The sequence below is a fragment of the Symphalangus syndactylus genome, chromosome 17 (genome assembly GCF_028878055.3).
Source record: "Symphalangus syndactylus isolate Jambi chromosome 17, NHGRI_mSymSyn1-v2.1_pri, whole genome shotgun sequence".
NCBI lineage: Eukaryota > Metazoa > Chordata > Mammalia > Primates > Hylobatidae > Symphalangus > Symphalangus syndactylus.
Window position 1 is genome coordinate 34100978 of NC_072439.2, and position 19543 is coordinate 34120520.

A 19543-nucleotide genomic window follows, 5' to 3' on the forward strand; every position below is an offset into this window, starting at 1 on the left:
TGTGTCCCCAGGGCTGGGGCCCTTCTACCATGTGGCAGCATGCTGGTCTAGCGAGTTTGAGGCCTCTGTCCTGCATATGGACCTTGGCTGTAGGAAGGTGTTTCTGCTGGGGCCTCACTTGACCATTTCCTGGTCATTCTGTCTGGCTGTCTCACCTGCTGGTCTGGTAGGCCACGAGAGTCCAGGGAAGCTTCTCTGCTGTGGGCCTCAGCTGGGGGATGGGAGCATGGGGCGGGGGTTAATGTCTCTCCCTAGAACTCTGCCTTTGCTTGGCTGGGGCCTCTCCTCACACCTTCCAGGGACACTTCCAGGGTTTCCTGGATTTGGAGGGTGGAGAGAATGGTGTCTGGTGGGGTCTAAGATCCTGAGTATTTGTTGAAATTGTGTTTCCTGAGGGCCTTCTCTTCAGCCCTTGTTCCTTCCATCTCTGTGGATTTAGGATCCACTTGAAAGCTGAGTTCCTTGGCTGGGCACGGTGGCTCATGCCTGTAATCACAGCACTACAGGAGGCCAAGGTGGCAGGATCGCTTGAGCCCAGGAGTTAGAGACAAGCCTGGGCAACATAGATCCTGTCTCTATAAAAAATTAAAAAAAAAAAAAGAAAAACTGAGGTCCCTCCCCTCATACTCTCTTTTTCCCACAGGTTTCCAACCAAGGCCAGTCGCTCAAAACCCTGGGCTCTGCCTTCCTCAACATCATGTGGCCTCATGAGATTGCCAATGGGAAATGGTTGCTGTACCCAATGCGGGTAGAGCTGGAGGGCGGGCAGGGGCCTGGGCAGAAAGGGCTTTGCTCTCCCAGGCCCAACATCCTCCACCTGGTGAGGCTTAGGTGGGGGTGGGGGTTAGATGTTGGGAGAGATGTTATGGGGAGTAAGGGTAGTGAGTGCTCTGATGGGGCAGGAGGAAGGCGGTGGGGAGGAGATTCGATCTCGGCACTGCTGTGATTGGAGGGACACTCACTAAGACCCCCCCTTCTGTGTCCAGGATGTGGACAGTAGGGATAGGAGGCGGAGGGAGCTGGAGCCGCCTGAGCAGCAGGAGCCTGGTGAGCAGCAGGAGCCCAGCATGTCCTGGTGGCCAGTGTCCTCTGCTGAGAAGAAGAAAAACATCACCCTGGTGAGGGCAGGCCAGACTTGGTGCAGCCAGAATGGGGTGTGTGGTGGAGCCAGAGCTCCAGGGTGCTGTGTGTCCAGGAAGGGTAGCCTGTTGAGACACATGATGGTCTAGGTGCAAGTTGACCAGATGTTCCCATCACAGTTCATAGGAGGGAGTGCCCGGGAGGCAGCTAGTGACACTGCAGACCCCCTTCACGCTCAGCTCCTGCAATTGCTCACTCTAGAACAGGTCACTCTACCTGAAGCCAGTTAGTTAGCCAAGCAATTGATTCGCATTACGTTTATATAAAGCATTACATTTTATAGGTGATGGGATGGGGTTAGCCCATACTCACACTTTGAGGTCTGTTTGTCATTCTTTTGAACTCTTATAAGATAAAAAAGTCAATTTGTGTAAGGACACTTGCTCGATTTTTACAGTATTAAAAATGTTAAGTTCTTTTTTGTTGTTGTTGAGACGGAGTCTTGCTCTGTCGCCCAGGCTGGAGTGCAGTGGCACGATCTCAGCTCACTGCAACCTCCGCCTCCCTGGTTCAAGTGATTCTCCTTCCTCAGTCTCCCGAGTAGCTGGGACTACAGGTGCATGCCACCACACCCGGCTAATTTTTGTATTTTTAGTAGAGACAGGGTTTCACCATGTTGGCCAGGCTGGCTGGTCTCGAATTCCTAACCTCAAGCGATCTGCCTGCCTCGGCCTCCCAAAGTGCTGGGATTATAGGCCTGAGCCACGCACTCGGCAAAAACACTAAATTCTAAAAGTTCTAATAATTAAGATGACAGTATATTATATGTGATTTATTAAGTTTACCTCTTTTGAGCAGTTTTGCTTTCCCCTTTTCTGCTTGTTTCGCAGAGTTGTGTTGTTTAGGTGAAGGTATTGAGCAGATCCGCACATGCTCTGTGCCTCTCCCTGCTAGGATGGGGCTCGCAGTAAGAATGTGGTGGGGACGTAGATTAGGAGGCCTTTGGCCTGATTGTAAGGAGGTGGAGGTAAACCCCCGGTAGAGCCAAGGAGATCCTTTGCAGGGGAATGTCAGCAGCTGCTGCAGTCCCTGCTTTGGGCCCTCACCTCCCCTGGGAGCATGGCATGAGGCAAACTGAAGGACGTCAGGGGATGTAGGAACCCATGTGGTGGCTGTTGCTCTATGACATGGATAGTCCTCCCTTCTCCACGTGACCGATTTCCTCTGAGAGACCTCCCTTTTAAATGGGAACTTTGAAATAGATTCTTTTTGTTTTCGTGTTAAAATGTATTTATTTATTTAAATGACAAAAATTATATTTATCATGTATAATACAATGTTTTGAAATATGTATATACTGTGGAGTGGCTATATTGAGCTAATTAACATATGCATCACCTCACATACTTATTTTTGTGGTAAGAACACTTAAAATCTGTTCTCTTAGTGATTCTCAAGAATACAATATGTTGTTATTAACTACAGTCCCCATGTTGTGCAATAGATCTCTTTTTTTTTTTTTTTTTTTTTTCTTTTTCGGGAGAACGGGGTCTCGCTATATTGCCCAGGCAGGTCTCGAACTCCTGGGCTCAAGCTATCCTCCCGCCTCTTGCCTCCCTGAGAGCTGGGATTACAGGCGTGAGCCACCGCGCCCGGCCAATAGATCTCTTAAATAGATATCTCTTCCTTCTGTCTAACTGAAACTTTGTATCTTTTGACCACCATCTCCTCCATCTCCCCAGCCACACCCCGCCTCCACCCCAGCCCTAGGTAACAACTATTCTACTCTCTACTTCTATGAGTTCAACTTTCCGATTCCACATATAAGTGAGATAATGCAGTATTTATCTTTCTGAGTCTGGCTTACTTTGCTTAACATAATCTCTAAAATAGATTCTTTTACAAAAAAGGCAGAAGGCCTTGCTTTTAGACAGCTTGGCCAAGGATTCTTGAATGGCTCCAAAGTGGCAAAATAAAAGATAACTCAAAGAATTCAGACACTCTTAAAGCCATTCTTCTGTGTCTGGATCGTGGTGTGATGAATGTAACATAACTTTCAGGCAAATGGATCGTGAGGTGGTGATTGGGCCGAATGGATTTAGGTCAGTCCTGGAAAGAACAGAGCCTGAGTCCCCTGTACCCCCAGGAGCTCCTGAGGCAGCCTCCTCCTCCTTTAGTGAGTTTGGGTTTAAGGCAGGGGTGTGGCTTTGCCGAATTTGGACCTGAGTTCAAATATTTGCTCCACCACTCATTAGCTTTGCTAGTGCTGTGACCTGAGGCAGGTAGCTTGGCTTCATTGGGCCTTCTCAGTTTCTTCCTTTGAAAAATAAGGATGATAATGTGCACCTTGCAGGACTGTTGCAAAGCTTAAGTGAGATAAGTGCCCAACAAGTAGTAGGTGCTCAATAAATGGGACTGTCATTAGGTAACATAAGCCTCACTTGGGGAAGCTACTCTGCCTGTGCTGTCAAGTAAGAGATTCCCTTCCATGCTGCCCCCTCCACGCATTTCAAAGCTGAATAGCTCAGATTTGGGGCAGGCAGCTATTTTGGATATAAGATTAGTTTGAGAAGACTTCCTGGAGGAGGGGAGTTTGAGGTCAAGTAAGGAAAATGGGAGAGATGGCAGTCTCAGCAGGGTCGAGCTGAGTGGCTTAGACCCCTGTCTGTCCTTATCCCTAGGACTGCGCCTGGGGCACGGCCAACTGTGTGGTGTTCAGCTGCCCACTCTACAGCTTTGACCGCGCGGCTGTGCTGCATGTCTGGGGTCGTCTCTGGAACAGCACCTTTCTGGAGGTGAGGATACCACTGGGGATCTAGTCTGTGTTTCTTCTTCCTCCAAAGCCCCTCCAGAACTCACTTCTCCTCCTCCCTCCTCATTGTCCAAATGCAGCATCCTTTTTTTTTCTGAGACGGAGTCTTCCTTTGTCCCCCAGGCTGGAGTGCAGTGGCGCAATCTCAGCTCACTGCAACCTCTGCCTCCTAGGTTGAAGAGATTCTCCTGCCTCAGCCTCCTGAGTAGCTGGGATTACAGGCACGTGCCACTACACCCGGTACTTTTGTATTTTTCATAGAGACAGGGTTTTGCCATGTTGGCCAGGCTGATCTCAAACTCCTGACCTCAGGTGATCCACCCTCCTTGGCCTCCCAAAGTGCTGGGATTACAAGTGTGAGCCACTGCGCCCAGCCCAAACGCAGCATACTCTTAAGCCAAACCAGGCAGAAACATCCTTTGTGTTGGGCACCATTACATTTATAATTTCAGGAGGTAAGGGGAAGGGAGGGAGACATGGGGCATTTAGGACAAGGGTCTCCTTCCCTGTTCCCTTAGGAGTACTCAGCTGTGAAGTCCCTGGAAGTGATTGTCCGGGCCAACATCACAGTGAAGTCCTCCATAAAGAACTTGATGCTCCGAGATGCCTCCATAGTGGTGAGCTGCAGGGCTGGGGGATAGGTGGGGAAGACTCTCTTCTTTCCTGCTCCCTCCAGCTCTTGTTCCATTGACCCCTTGCTCCCCAGATCCCAGTGATGGTATACTTGGACCCCATGGCCGTGGTGGCAGAAGGAGTGCCCTGGTGGGTCATCCTCCTGGCTGTACTGGCTGGGCTGCTGGTGCTAGCACTGCTGGTGCTGCTCCTGTGGAAGGTGAGGCTTGGAGAAGGTGGGGCTGATGGGGGTGGACTTCCTGGTCGGGTGGGCAGCATTTTGTATTGTGGTTCTGTCACCCACCCACACACTCATGTATTCAGCACATCTGCACTGAACACTTGCCCTGCATGTCTCAGGAACTCTATTAGTCCCTGGATGTTTCAAAGATAAATCAGATGCAGGCTGGGTGCAGTGGCTCATGCCTGGAATCCCAGCACTTTGGGAGGCCTAGGCAGGTGGATCACTTGAGGTCAGGAGTTCGAGACCAGCCTGGACAACATGGTGAAACCCCATCTCTACTCAAAATACAAAATTAGCTGGGCGTGGTGGCACGCACCTGTAGATCCAGCTACTTGGGAGGCTGAGGCAGGAGAATCGATTGAACTCGAAAGGTGGGGTTGCAGTGAGCCAAGATGGCGCAATTGCACTCCAGCCTGGGTGACAGAGCGAGACTCCGTCTCAAAAAAAAAAAAAACAAAAAAAACCGGGCACGGTGGCTCATGCCTGTAATCCCAGCAACTTTGAGAGGCTGAGGTGGGTGGATCACCTGAGGTCAGGAGTTCAAGACCAAGCTGGGCAACGTGGTGAAATCCTGTCTCTATTAAAAATACAAACAAACAAAAAAAATTAGCTGGGCATGGTGGTGGGCGCCTGTAATCCCAGCTACTTGGGAGAATCGGTTGAACCTGGGAGGTGGAGGTTGCAGTGAGCCGAGATTGCGCCACTGCACTCCAACCTGGGTGACCGAGCAGGACTCTGTCTCAAAAAAAAAAAAAAAAAAAAAAAAAAGAAATCAGATGCAGATCTCGTTCTCAGGGATTTTATAGTCCAGTGGGATGGGAGTGGTGAGCCTGTCGTCAAGGACAAGGCAGGAAGTGTTGAGTTGAGAAAATGCAGTGGGACTTTAGAGGGAAAAAAGCTTGAGAGGAGGTAGCACTGGAGCCAGTCCTTAGAGGAAGGTGGAGTAGTAAGGTCAGGATGTAAGGGGATGAGGTAGGTGGGGACCTTCAGGACCATGGTAGGCAAAGTCATGGAGGCAGAAAAGTGTGATCTGACTTAACTATAATGTGGCAGTGAAAACTGGAAAGGTAAATGTGGCCAAGAAGGCCAACAAGCACGGAGAACGGCCTCCAGGGAACTGCCCTCATGGAGGAACTCAGAGCTTCCACATACCAGGCTCTTCATGGAAGCATTCTTGTACACCCAGAGCTGTATACCGAATCATATTGGCATCCAGGGCTCAATGTAAAAGTATGCACATGCACACGTCAGTACACGGAATCACATACATCACCAGGGGTAATATGCTGAGCCATCTGCCATATCTGGGGCTGTGTTCAGAACCACACATGTCCTTGGGGCTCTGGAGAACTGCCCCTGCTTGTGCTTGCTCTTTGGGACCAATCAAAGACTCAGCCACCCTTTGGCAAGTGTGAATCATTAGTAGACCAGGCTCTGGAGTGGCATCCAAGCTGTTGGGAACCTTCCCAGTCTTAGGGGAGATTGATGCCTCTGTGAAACTGGTCCCAGGATGCTTGCTCCCTGCTCCCATGGAAGGAAGACAGAGCAGAGATAGGGGCTCCCGTCCTTCCTCAATCTTTCCATCGTCTGCCTCCTCTGCCCTGCTTCTCCCCCGACATCCCAGTGTGGCTTCTTCCATCGGAGCAGCCAGAGCTCATCTTTTCCCACCAACTATCACCGGGCCTGTCTGGCTGTTCAGCCTTCAGCCATGGAAGTTGGGGGTCCAGGGACCGTGGGGTAACTGTTGTGTGTGTGCATGTGTATATGTGTGTGTGGGTATGTATGTGTGTGAATAAAAGGAGAATTCCCAGCATTCAGGGGATCAGGAATGTTCAGGGTGAAAAATGAGATTGCGTGAGAGTGATGTGAGGTGAGAGGTAATTAGAAGGGTGCAGATATAAGGGTAAGTCTACACAGCCTGAGGCGTGCACAAAGGGTTGGTGGGCTCATGGGATGTGAGCATGTGGGAGTGTGGGGAGGTTGCATGCATGCTTTTTTCTATGGGCATGAGTGTGCAAGGAGATGAATGTGTAAGGAGATGCCATGCAGTCTGAGCATGTAGGACTCTTGGGCCTCTGAGTGTGAGTGTGCAGGGGTACATTCTCACCCTGGTGTGTAAGGGCCAGCATGGTCCTCATTTAGGGTGGGGCTAGACTACTGTATTGATGGATGAGAGGGCGTTGCTGTAAGGGGCATGCTGCCCAAGGTACAAGTACACAGGGTGCATGTTTATGAGGCTTGAGAGGTATCATTCCAGAGATGCAGGGGACTAGGAAGCCATTTTCTTCCTCAGGTCTTGTTTGTGTTCTGGGGGACACTATTGGGTCTCTTCAGAAGCTAGAGTGGGTAGAAATCTTGAATCAGGTCCTGATGCTCCACCCTCAAGGCCCTCTTTCAGGGGCCAAGGGGGATACCCTTGGTCCTGCCTCTTGGACGCCCTCCTGGTCTCTCTCTTACTGTGAATGAGAACCTGGGGACACGGCACTGATGGGAGCACCGTGGGTGTTGCCCACCGCACCAGTTGCTGTTCAGCCTATTTCCTTTCTGCTGCAGCAGGGATGGTGAGGGCGAGGAGCTGTGCTGCGCTAGGCATCTGCTCCAGGGACCGCAGCTCTTCCGGCTCCTCATGGTCTGGCCTGGTGTCCTTATAGATGGGATTCTTCAAACGGGCGAAGCACCCTGAGGCCACCGTGCCCCAGTACCATGCGGTGAAGATTCCTCGGGAAGACCGACAGCAGTTCAAGGAGGAGAAGACGGGCACCATCCTGAGGAACAACTGGGGCAGCCCCCGGCGGGAGGGCCCGGATGCACACCCCATCCTGGCTGCCGATGGGCATCCTGAGCTGGGCCCCGATGGGCATCCAGGGCCAGGCACTGCCTAGGTTCCCATGTCCCAGCCTGGCCTGTGGCTGCCCTCCACCCCTTCCCCAGAGATGGCTCCTTGGGATGAAGAGGGTAGAGTGCGCTGCTGGTGTCGCATCAAGATTTGGCAGGATCGGCTTCCTCAGGGGCACAGACCTCTCCCACCCACAAGAACTCCTCCCACCCAACTTCCCCTTAGAGTGCTGTGAGATGAGAGCGGGTTAATCAGGGACAGGGCCATGGGGTAGGGTGAGAAGGGCAGGGGTGTCCTGATGCAAAGGCGGGGAGAAGGGATCCTAATCCCTTCCTCTCCCATTCACCCTGTGTAACAGGACCCCAAGGACCTGCCTCCCCGGAAGTGCCTTAGCTTAGAGGGTCGGGGAGGAGGTTGTGTCACTGACTCAGGGGCTGCTCCCTCTCTAGTTTCCCCTCTCATCTGACCTTAGTTTGCTGCATCAGTCTAGTGGTTTCGTGGTTTCGTCTATTTATTAAAAAATATTTGAGAACAAAACCTTTGCCTCTTAGAGTCTTGCTCCGTCATCCCCAGCGTCTCTGATTCTTCCTGGTGCCCCCAGCTCAGGATGAAGGTGGTAGTGGGGAGAGAGGGTCGGGGGGCTTGGCAGGGATGCATGCACCATGACTTTTGTGACCAGTTCCTAGAGACACATGGGTATAGCCTCAGGAGGAAAGCGAGAGGAGCTTTACTATGGGAACAAAGGAAAGGGACAACATTGGGAGGCAAACGTTGGGAGACTAGTCCAGAAACTTGCAGTTGAGGATACAACAGGGTCCCAGTGTTTCCTCCCTATGGTCAGGGTAGAAGTAGAGCTTTTTCACTGTCGAAGGTGGACTGAAGTTAGAGATTGCCCTGGCAGAGGTTGGGGAGAGAGGGACTAGGAGGTGGTACATGACTGGCTTCTCTCATTCTGCTAGGTCCCTCTCAGTGGAAGATAGATAGGCTGGTGGGTGGCTTGTTCTAATTGGAGGCTGGGGAAGGAGCAAATGAGTGCCTTGGGGCTTGGAAAAGATTATTTGACAGCCTTTCCCATGATGTGGGGCCCAACAGGTAGCCACTTGAGGGGAGGGGGCTGTCGTTCCATTTGGATTTCAGAGAACTGGGCGTTCTCAAGATCCTTCCAGGTCTCTCTGGTGAGGCAGCAGCCGTCCCCAATGTGTTTCCAAGTGGGCTCGAAAACTTGCTGCCACATGAAGGCCCAGCTTCCATATGGTTCTGCCACATGCTCCCAGAAAAACAGCACACCTCCCTGGGAGGGAGGAGAGAGTTAGTGTCACTTGGCTCCGTTCTGACTCTGCTCCCTATCGCGCTGATCAAGACAGTCAAACTTCTTGGTGAAATGGGAGCTGCTGGTCTGAGAGTTCATGGAGCAAACTGTCGTGCCCCTGACCTTTTCTGCATCCTCTGCTACTGCCTTCAAAGTGCATGTAAAGAACCTCATAACTGAAGGGAGTGGCTGGTGGGAGATCTTTAAAGGCTGACCAGAATAACTGAGGGCATGCAGAAGGGGAAACTGAGAAACAGGAGTGGAGGGCTCGTTGTATTATTATTATTTTTTGAGATGGAGTCTCAGTCTGTTGCCCAGGCTGGAGTGCAATGGCATGATCTTGGCTCACTGCAACCTCCACCTCCCAGGTTCAAGCGATTCTCCTGCCTCAGCCTCCCGAATAGCTGGGATTACAGGCATGAGCCACCATGCCCGGCTACTTTTTGTATTTTTCAGTAGAGACAGGGTTTCACCGTGTTGGCCAGTCTGGTCTCAAACTCCTGGCCTCAAGAGATCCACCTGCCTTGCCTCCCAAAGTGCTGGATTACAGGCGTGAGCCACCTCGCCCAGCTGGGCTCATTGTATTCTGAGATACACGCACCAACCTCTCTCACAAAACCCAGATGCATTCACAAGCTGCTTCCTGGACATCGCTGTGAACATCCCAGGGAAACCTCAGGCCCAACTCTTGACTGAAGCTGGGGTTCCTCAAGCTCCTCGCCTCACTATACTCTCCCTAGGTGATCTCAAACCTAGTAAGTCCAAAACAGCTTTCTTCCATCTCAGCAAATGGCACTTTTCATCGGCTCTCCCCTCAGTTGCTCATGCTAGAAACCTGGAAACTATTCTGAACGTTCTCTCCACAATCTGATGGATTCTACTCTACTTCCCCTACTATCTTTACCTAGAACACTCTTTTATTTTCCCCACCCCGTCCACACTCTGCTTAATCCCTCAGATCTCTCTCTCTCTTTATTTATTTGTTTTTTTGATACAGGGTCTCACTCTGTGGCCCAGGCAGGAGTGCAGTGGTGCGATCATAGTTCACTGTAACTTTGAACTATCGGGCTCAAGTAATCCTCCCACCTCAGCTTCCTGAGTAGCTAGGACTACAGGCATGTGCCACCACGCCTGGCTAGCTTTTGTATTTTTTTTTGTAGAGATGGTGTCTCACTATGTTGACTTGTCTGGTCTCGAACTCCTGGGCTCAAGTCATCCTCCTGCTTCAGCCTCCCAAGCACAGATCTCGATTTAAACCTCAGTCCCTTAGGTGTCCTCCCCGCTCCCCTCCCTGTCCCACGGTGGTAGGTGATTCTCCTGTTGCTTCCACAGCACACAATTGTGCCCCGTCGTGGCACTGGTCATGTCTCCTATTCACCAGCAGGTAGGGGTGGATGGGGTGTCTAATGTGCTACTTGCTACCTCAGACGCCCCATTCTGGGGGCCAAACCCTGGGGCGGCTGATGCTGGGTTTGCCTGCCCCACACCCATCCCCTTCCCACTCTGCTTACCGGCCTCAGTACTCTCCGGACCTCCTGCAGGACCTTCCTCGGGCTCTGCACAGAGCACAGCACCAGGGTGCAGACCACCACATCCATGGAGCCATCAGCCAGCTGTTTCATGTCCTCTCCAGGAGCCACCACAAACCGCTCATATTGGAGGTGCCTGTTCTCAGCCATGCTCTTTGTCAGGAACTTCTCAAAGTGGGGATTTGGGTCTAGGCAGGTGACCCTGCAGCCCGGTGGGTAGAACTGAAAGTTGGCTCCGGTTCCGCAGCCCAGCTCCAGTAGGGCCACTTTCCCGGAGGCTCCTGTAAGCCCCTTTATCTGGCTGAAGAGCTCCCGTTTCTTGCTCTCCATCTTGCGGTTGCTCTTGGGAGTCAGCACGGCCATCAGGTAGGGGAAGTAGCTTTTGCACAGGGGCTGCCAGCAGCCCAGCAGAGCCATGAGGTGCAGGGGCAGGGTAAGAAGCAGCACCAGCAGCTGCAGGAGTGGGACCAGGACGTCCATGGCAGACCAGCTCTGAGCTGTGCTTCCGCTGGGGCACTGGCTTTTTCCCTGCTCAGCCTCTGCAGGCACTGGCGTCCCCTGACGCTGTGATAGGACTTTGCTCCTTGTCTCCTACTTGACAATTTCCTATTTGCCAGAGTTGAGTGGGTGTATGGAATTCCTCCAGAGGGCGCAGGTCCCACAGTCCCACAAGCTTTTCAATGACTTTTATGCGGGCGGAGGGACAGGTGGTACCCATGTTCCTGAGTTCTGGGGCACTGTGCCCAGCTGAAAGGGGGCAGGGGTTGCTGAGTCATCTAAGAGGGAGTGGGAAAGGGTAAGGGGATATGTTTCAGATGACAGACTCATGGCGGGGGAGTGTGGGGGGCTGGCAGGGCTTTGGGGGTGGGTAGTGGCGAATGCTGGGGACAGAGTTGACTCATGGGACATGTCCTGGCCTCATTCCGTCCTCAGGTCAGGCACTTTAGAGGGGCCATAGGAAGGGAAGGGTGCTCTTGGCAGAGGAAAAAGTAGGTGTACAGGACAGAGTCGGCATGCCCTCTCCTGGAAAGGGTGAGAAGTTTAATTCTGCGGGGAATGGGGTGAGTTGGAGAAATAGGGGGAAGTGAAGTCAGAGAGTAGCCACTTTTTAGAGATCCTTCCTTCCCTCCCTCTCTCCCTCCCTCCCTCTCTTCCTTCCTTTCTCCCTTCTTTCCTTCTTTCCTTTTTTTGAGACAGGGTCTCTGCTGCCCAGGCTGGGGTGCAGTGGCAGCAGTCTCGGCTCACTGCAACCTCAATCTCCCTAGGCTCAAGCGATCCTCCTACATCAGCCTCCTGAGTTTCTGGGACTATGGGTGCACACCACCATGCCTGGCTTTTTTTTTTTATTCTGTATTTCGTAGAGACTGGGTTTCACCCTGTTGCCCGGGTTGGTCTTGAACTCCTGGGCTCAAGTGATCCACCCACCTCGACCTCCCAAAGTGCTGGGATTACAGCTGTGAGCCACTGCGCCTGGCTGAGAAGAATTCTTTTTACAAAACATTATTAAACAATTTTTTTTGGAAGAGGCAGTACATTCACTTAGTACAAAATTAAAAAGATACTAAAGAGATTACAGGGAAAATTCTCTCTTCTACTCCTGTGTCCCAGCCACTCAGATCTCCTCTCTGGAGACACTAAATACCACATTGCCAATTTCTTGTGAATCCTTCCAGAGATGGCCTGTGAATGAGCAGGGAGCACACACCCCATGTGTTTACACCCATGTGCATATATGCGTAGACATATTCCCTTTTTTTTTTACAACCCAGAGGTCTTTTTTTTTTTTTAGCACCTATTATGCCATGAATTCATAGGGAATAGGTTCCAGCAGCTCAGGCTCCTTCCCATTGGTTCTCACAAAGTGTGCTTCTCTGGGTGGAGCAGGCTGGCGCTTTAGTTGAACCCAGGTACCTTTCTCTTTGGCTTCTTTCTTTTTCCGATCATTTTCCTTCACGCGTTTCAGGAAGCTGTCTCGGCTCTTAGAGTGTTTAATGTGCTCAATACGCACATTAATTCTCTTGGCAAGAATCTTGCCCTTAACTTGTTTGTTTACGACAATGCCAGCAGCATGCTGGGTCACATTGCAGACTCTTCCAGTTTTGCCATGGTAACACTTGTGGGGCATTCCTTTTTGAACAGTACCCATTCCCTTGATGTCTACAATATCACCTTTCTTATAGATGCGCATATACGTGGCCAAAGGAACAACTCCATGTTTTCTAAAAGGCCTAGAGAACATATATCGGGTGCCTCTCCTCGTTCCCTTTGTGTTCGTCATTTTGGCGAATCACTGGAAGATGGCGTTTCTGGCCGAAAGGGCCGTATTCCCTTCTCTTTTACAAATGGTGGTAGATTGTACACACTCTTGTATACCTTGCTTTCCCCCCTTCTTAACAATACATTGGATTTAGTAGATAATAGCAAATGGTTTTCCAAAGTGATCGTACCCATTTACACTTCCACCAGCAATATTTGGTTTCATGTGTCTTTTATGTGTTCATATTATTATTGATGCATAGATTCCTATTGTATTCACTGATTTGTAACCTAATACCCTATTTACTTATTTACAGTTTCTTTGAGTTATAGTATATATAAGAAGGTTTACGTATTTACAGTATATAATTAGATTAGTTTTGACACAGTGTATACCTGGGAAACCAGTACCACAGTCGAGATAATGAACATGTCTATGTGTTAGGCTTTTGCATTGCTGTTAAGAAATACCTAAGGCTGGTTAATTTATAAAGAAAAAAAGCTTAATTGGTTCATAGTTCTGCCGGCTGCACAGGAAGCATGGCACCAGTATCTGCTTGGCCTCTGGTGAGGCTCTCAGGGAGCTTACAATCGTGGTGGAAGATGAAGGGGAGCAGTGTATCACATGGCGAGAGAGGGAGCAAGAGAGACCTTGCATGAACTGCCAGAGCGAGAACCCACTTATCACCAAGGGGATGGCACTGAGCCACTGATGAGGGGTGGGACCTCAGGAGCCAAACACCTCCCACCAGGCCCCACTTCTGACATTGAGGATTACATTTCAACATGAGATTTGGAGGGGACAAACATCCAAACTGTATCAGTTTCCTTGTGCTTCTTTGTAATCCATTCTCCCCTCTTTCATCCCCATCTTCAGGTAACCACTGATCTGCTCTCTGTCAGTATAGATTAATTTCTCTCCTCTCCTCTCCTCTCCTCTCCTCTCCTCTCCTCTCCTCTCCTCTCCTCTCCTCTCCTCTCCTCTCCTCTCCTCTCCTCTCCTCCCCTCCCCTTCCCTCCCCTCCCCTCCCCTCCCCTCTCCTCCTCTCTTCTCCTCTCGTCTCTTCTCATCTTCTTTTCTCAGACAGAGTCTCACTCTGTGGCCCAGGCTGGGGTGCAGTGGTTTGATCTTGGCTCATTGCAACCTCCCCCTCCTAGGTTCAAGTGATTCTCATGCCTCAGCCTACTGAGTAGCTGGGATTACAAGCATGCACCAACATGCCCGGCAAATTTTTGTATTTTTAGTAGAGACAGTGTTTCACCATATTGGCCAGGCTGGTCTCAAACTCCTGACCTGGGGTGATCCACCCACCTTGGCCTCCCAAATAGTTTGCATTTTCTAGAATTTTGTGTAAATGGAATCCTATAATGTATAGGATTTCAGCATCTGGCTTATTTCATTTAGCGTGTTTATTTGGAGAGTCATCCATGTTGTACATGCACCCATAGTTCATTTCTATTGCTGAGTAGTATTCCATTGTATGGATATACCACATATGATTTTTATCCATTCACTTGTTGATAGACATTCGGGTTGTTTCCAGTTTCTGACTGTTAGAAATAAAGCTACTATGAACTGCTTATGTACATGTGTTTGTGTGGACATATGCTTTCATTTCTCTTGGGTGAATACCTGGGTGTGTATTTTGATGTTCAAATCGCCCTAGATTCGGCTGGGGGAGCACCTGCAAGCTGGCTCCTGTCTCCTTTTGACACAACTCTGTCATTCTTTGAGCATTTTCTTACTTTCTGCTACAAGAAGATGTTCCAGGCTCATCTTATACGTCCCCTGCTCCAGCCCTGAACTTAATCATTTCCCCAAGAAGCACTGGTCTTTTGTGAGGAGGATGGTATTTAAAAACCAAGATCTGAATGCTGGATGTGATTATTGTTGGGGAGTAATTGCTCCTGGGCCTGCTCCACGGACACAGAAAGAGGAAAAATAGTATTATCCTGTACTTTTTATTTGCTCTTTTCTTTTTCTTTTTCTTTTCCTTTTTTTTTTTTTTTTTTTTTTTTTCTGAGACAGAGTCTTACTCTGTCACCCAGGCTGGAGTGCAGTGGCGTGATCTCAGCTCACTGCAACCTCCGCCTCCCGGATTCAAGCGATTTTCCCTCCTCAGCCTCCTGAGTAGGTGGGATTACAGGCACGTGCCGCCACACTCAGCTAATTTTTGTATTTTTAGTAGAGACAGAGTTTTACCATGTTGGCCAGGCTGGTCTCAAACTCCTGACCTCAGGTGATCCAACGGCCTCGGCCTCCCAAAGTGCTGGGATTCCAGGTATGAGCTGCCGTGCCCGGCTTACTTACTCTTTTCTGCGTGAGGTTGAATTCTTTTTTCTCACAATTAAGAGCTTCTGTATTTCCTTTTCTAGAAATTTTCATTTTATTTTTTATTTTTGAGACAGAGCCTTGCTCTGTCACTCAGTCTGGAGTGTAGTGGTGCGATCACAGCCCACTGCAGCCTCAACCTCTTAGGCTCAAGCAATCCTCCCACCTTAGCCTCCTGAGTAGTGGGCACCACAGATATGTGCCACCATGCCCAGCTAATTCTTTTTTTTTTTTTTTTGAGATGGAGTCTTGCTCTGTCACCCAGGTTGGAGTGCAGTGGCGCCATCTCGGCTCACTGCAAGCTCCGCCTCCCGGAGTCACGCCATTCTCCTGCTTCAGCCTCCTGAGTAGCTGGGACTACAGGCCTCCGCCACCACGCCCGGCTAATTTTTTTTTTGTATTTTTAGTAGAGATGGGGTTTCATTGTGTTAGCGAGTATGGTCTCGATCTCCTGACTTTGTGATCTGCTGCCTTGGCCTCCCAAAGTGCTGGGATTACAGGTATGAACCACCAAGCCCAGCCATGCCTGGCTAATTTTTAAATTGTCTTGTAGAGATGGGGGTCTTGCTATGCTGCCCAGGCTGGTGTGTAACTCCTGCCTTAAGCGATCTTCCTGCCTTGGCCTCCAAAAGTGTTAGGATTATTATTAATCATTTAAATCCTTGATTTGTGTGGAAAGCATCCTGGTGTAAGGTGTGCGCTATGAATCCAACCTGATTTGTTCCAGGTAGCTACTCAGTTTTGTTAACACTTTTATTGAATAATCCATTTCTCCCAACCCCACCCATGGTTTGAAATGTCACCTGTTCCACGTAGTATTTTTTGGCATACATTTGGGTCTATTTATGGACTTTTTATTCTGTTTCACTGAACTTTCTATCTCTGTTTGTCAGATTGATATGTCTTAATATTGAGAGGGCTAGTTCCATCCCATTAGTCTTCTTTTCCACACTTTTCCTTGCTATTCTTGCTGCTTCTTTTTTCCTATCCATATACATTTTAGAACTAGCTTATTTAAAAAAATTCTGTTGGCATTTTATTAAGATTATATTGACTATATTTTAGGGAGAACTCTTGAATATAACTTTATCAACCTAGCTGATAACTACTGTCCCCAGCATCCGAGAGGCCCAGACAAAAGAGGACCAGCAGGGGACCCACCTGCTCGCTGTCAGGGGTCAGACTGCAGACACAGCTTCAATGACACAACCATATGTGAGAGCTTAAGACTTTTTAGTACTTTCAGATCCTGGAGGGCACGTTGCCTGTTCAGCCACACACACATGCGCGCGCGCACACACACACACACACACAAACACATACACATACACACACACGCACACATACGCATATGTGCCCAGGTCAGAGAGGACAGGCAGAGAAAGAAAGAACAGATCTGTGGGCCAATGTCTTTATTGGGTCCAGTGTGTTATCCAAACAGGTTTCTCTTGAGGAGCTTTAATTGGTGGGTTTAAAGCAAGCAGGTCCAGCCTGGCCAACATGGCGAAAATTCCCACCCCCACAACCTCTTCAGCCTGAGACTCTGTCAAAAAAAAAAAAAAAAAAGAAAGAAAAGAAAAGCAGGCACTAGTTCCAGGAGGTCACACTGTGACTGACTGTGATGTGGTTACTTTAAGTTCTTGGGCAAAAATTTTTTTTTTTTTTTTTGAGATGGAGTTTTGCTCTTGTTGCCCAGGCTGGAGTGTAATGGTGCGACCTTGGCTCATTGCAACCCCCGCCTCCTGGGTTCAAGTGATTCTCCTGCCTCAGCCTCCCGAGTAGCTGGGATTACAGGTGTTTGCCAACACACCTGGCTAAAGTTTTTTGTATTTTTAGTAGAGATGGGGTTTCATCATGTTGGCCAGGCTGGTCTTGAACTCCTGACCTCAGGTGATCCACCTGCCTTGGCCTCCCAAACTGTTGGGATTACAGGCATGAGCCACTGTGCCTGGACCTGGGCAAATGTTTGAATGGTCTGTTGAAATGAAGTGGTAGGGGAGCCCAGCCTGCTAGGTGGGAGAGATGCTTCTAAGTTTTATCTCTGGCCACTGGCTGAATCATCTGGGTGGATTATAATATAGAAAACTGTCAAGGGTGACTAAACCGTGCTTCTGATATGAGAAAGTTAAACTTATAGTTAAAAATGGATACCAAGGCAACAGAATAACTTTATTAAGATATAATTCGTATACCATAAAATTCACCCATTTAAATTATGCAATTCAGTGGTATTTAGTACAGTTGACCTTTGAACAACACAGGTTTGAACTGCATGGATCCATTTACACAAAGATTTTCCTTTCTTTTCTTTTCTTTTTTTTTTTTTTTTGAGAAACAGGATCTCACTCTGCCAACCCGGCTAGAGTGCAGTGGTGTAATCATAGCTCAGTGTGGCCTCAAACTCCTAGGCTAAAGAGATCTTGCTTCATCCCCTGGAGTAGCTGGGACTACAGGCACGCACCACCACACCTTGATAATTTTAAAGTTTTTTTCTAGAGATGGGGTCTTGCTATGCTGCCCTGGCTGGTCTTGAACTTCTGGCCTCAAACAATCCTCTTGTCTTGGCCTCCCAAAACACTGGGATTACAAGTGTCAGCCATCATGCCTGTCTTCAGATTTTCTTCCACCTCTGCCACCCCTGAGACAGCAAGACCAACTCCTCTTCTTCCTCCTCCTCCTCAGTCTACTCAATATGAAGAGGATGAAGACTTTTATGATGGTCCTCGTCCACTTAAAGAATAGTACCTTATGACTTTATTAATACATACAAAACATATATCTACTGTTCATGTTATCAGTAAGGCTTCTGGTCAATAGTAGGCTATTAGTAGTCAAGTGTTTAGGGAGTCAAAAGGTATACACAGATTTTTTTTTTTTTTGAGATGAAGTCTTGCTCTGTCGCCAGGCTGGAGTGCAGTGGTGCAATCTTGGCTCACTGCAACCTTCACCTCCAGGGTTCAGTTGATTCTTCTGCCTCGGCCTCCCGAGTAGCTGGGACTACAGGCGCGCACCACCATGCCCAGCTAATTTTTGTAAAGACGGGGTTTCACCATGTTGGCCACGATGGTCTCGATCTCCTGACCTCGTGATGTGCCCGCCTCTGCCTCCCAAAGTGTTGGGATTACAGGTGTCAGCCACCGTGCCCAGCTGATACACAGATTTTCTTTTCTTTTTTCCTTTCCTTTTTCTCCTCTCCTCTCCTCTCCTCTCCTCTCCTCTCCTCTCCTCTCCTCTCCTCTCCTCTCCTCTCCTCTCCTCTCTCTCCTCTCCTCTCCTCTCCTCTCCTCTCCTCTCCTCTCCTCTCCTCTCCTCCCCTCCCCTCCCCTCCCCTCCCCTCCCCTCCCCTTTCTGAAACACACTCTTTGCTCTGTCGCCCAGGCTGGAGTGCAGTGACAGGATCTCTGCTCACTGCAAGCTCTGCCTCCCGGGTTCATGCCATTCTCATTCTTGCCTCAGCCTCCCGAGTAGCTGGGACTACAGGCGCCCGCCACCACGCCTGGCTAATTTTTTGTATTTTTAGTACAAAAATTCACCATGTTAGCCAGGATGGTCTCAATCTCCTGACCTTGTGATCCGCCTGCCTCAGCCTCCCAAAGTGCTGGGATTACAGGTGTGAGCCACCATGCCTGGCCAGATACATAGATTTTCTTTTTTTTTTATTTTTATTTTTTGAGACGGAGTCTCGCTCTGTCACCCAGGCTGGAGTGCAGTGGCGCGATCTCGGCTCACTGCAAGCTCCGCCTCCCGGGTTCACGCCATTCTCCTGCTTCAGCCTCTCCGAGTAGCTGGGACTACAGGCGCCTGCCACCACGCCCGGCTAATTTTTTTGTATTTTTAGTAGAGACGGGGTTTCACCGTGGTCTCGATCTCCTGACCTCGTGATCCGCCCGCCTCGGCCTCCCAAAGTGCTGGGATTACAAGCGTGAGCCACCGCGCCCGGCTCTTTTTTTTTCTTTTTTTTTTTTTTTTATTACACTTTAAGTTCTAGGGTACATGTGCACAATGTGCAGGTTTGTTACATATGTATACATGTACCATGTTGGTGTGCTGCACCCATTAACTGGTCATTTACATTAGGTATATCTCCTAATGCTATCCTTCCCCTCTACCCCCACCCCACGACAGGCCCCAGTGTGTGGTGTTCCCCACCCTACAGATACACAGATTTTCAATTGTGATGGGTGTCAATCCCTTAGGTCCTGAGTTGTTCAAGGGTCAACTGCACAGCCATGTGCTGCATAACACATTTAGCTCAATGACAGAGCACATATATGATGGTGGTCCCATAAGATTATAATGTAGCTGAAACATCCCTGTCCTGTAGTGATGTCTTGATGATCTTGACCCTGTGTAGACCTAGGCTAATGTGTGTCTTTGTGTCTTAGCTTTTAACAAAAAAGTTAAAAAAATTTAAAAAATAGAAAAAAGCTTATAGAATAAGGATATAAAGAAATAAAATATTTTTGTACAGCTGTAGAATATTTATGTTTTAAGCTAAGTGTTATTACAAGAGTCAAAGTTAAAAAAATTAAA

General features: G+C 49.2%; 3 protein-coding genes across 14 annotated transcripts in view; 1 reads left to right on the forward strand and 2 right to left on the reverse strand.

Annotated features, from left to right (window-relative positions):
• ITGA7 (integrin subunit alpha 7) overlaps positions 1-8121 on the forward strand; it is a 30155-nt gene extending 22034 nt beyond the window's left edge. For all 12 annotated transcript variants that reach the window (XM_063621396.1, XM_055250670.1, XM_055250659.2 and 9 more), the window contains 6 exons: positions 644-820; positions 987-1118; positions 3762-3875; positions 4411-4509; positions 4599-4724; positions 7400-8121. In XM_063621396.1, the coding sequence (XP_063477466.1) occupies positions 644-820; positions 987-1118; positions 3762-3875; positions 4411-4509; positions 4599-4724; positions 7400-7630 (879 nt within the window). In that variant the 3' untranslated portion in view covers positions 7631-8121. The remainder of the gene's footprint in view (positions 1-643; positions 821-986; positions 1119-3761; positions 3876-4410; positions 4510-4598; positions 4725-7399) is intronic.
• Positions 8078-10987, reverse strand: TMT1B (thiol methyltransferase 1B). The gene is made up of 2 exons (XM_055250690.2): positions 10405-10987; positions 8078-8875 (listed from the first exon to the last, which is right to left on the reverse strand). The coding sequence occupies exons 1-2, from the start codon at positions 10900-10902 to the stop codon at positions 8639-8641; spliced, it is 735 nt and encodes a 244-aa protein (XP_055106665.1). The 5' UTR covers positions 10903-10987; the 3' UTR covers positions 8078-8638.
• Positions 10988-12202: 1215 nt separating this feature from the next.
• LOC129465886 (large ribosomal subunit protein eL21-like) lies at positions 12203-12719 on the reverse strand. Its single transcript, XM_055248555.2, has one exon. The coding sequence runs from the start codon at positions 12698-12700 to the stop codon at positions 12218-12220; it is 483 nt and encodes a 160-aa protein (XP_055104530.2). The 5' UTR covers positions 12701-12719; the 3' UTR covers positions 12203-12217.
• Between the last annotated feature and the right edge of the window lie 6824 nt (positions 12720-19543).

Coding starts and splice junctions, on each gene's coding strand:
- TMT1B (XM_055250690.2), bottom strand. CDS start 10,902: ATGGACGTCCTGGTCCCACTCCTGCAGCTGCTGGTGCTGCTTCTTACC. Junction 8,876..10,404: donor TCCGGAGAGTACTGAGGCCG/GTAAGCAGAGTG, acceptor CCTCCCTCCCAG/GGAGGTGTGCTGTTTTTCTG.
- LOC129465886 (XM_055248555.2), bottom strand. CDS start 12,700: ATGACGAACACAAAGGGAACGAGGAGAGGCACCCGATATATGTTCTCT.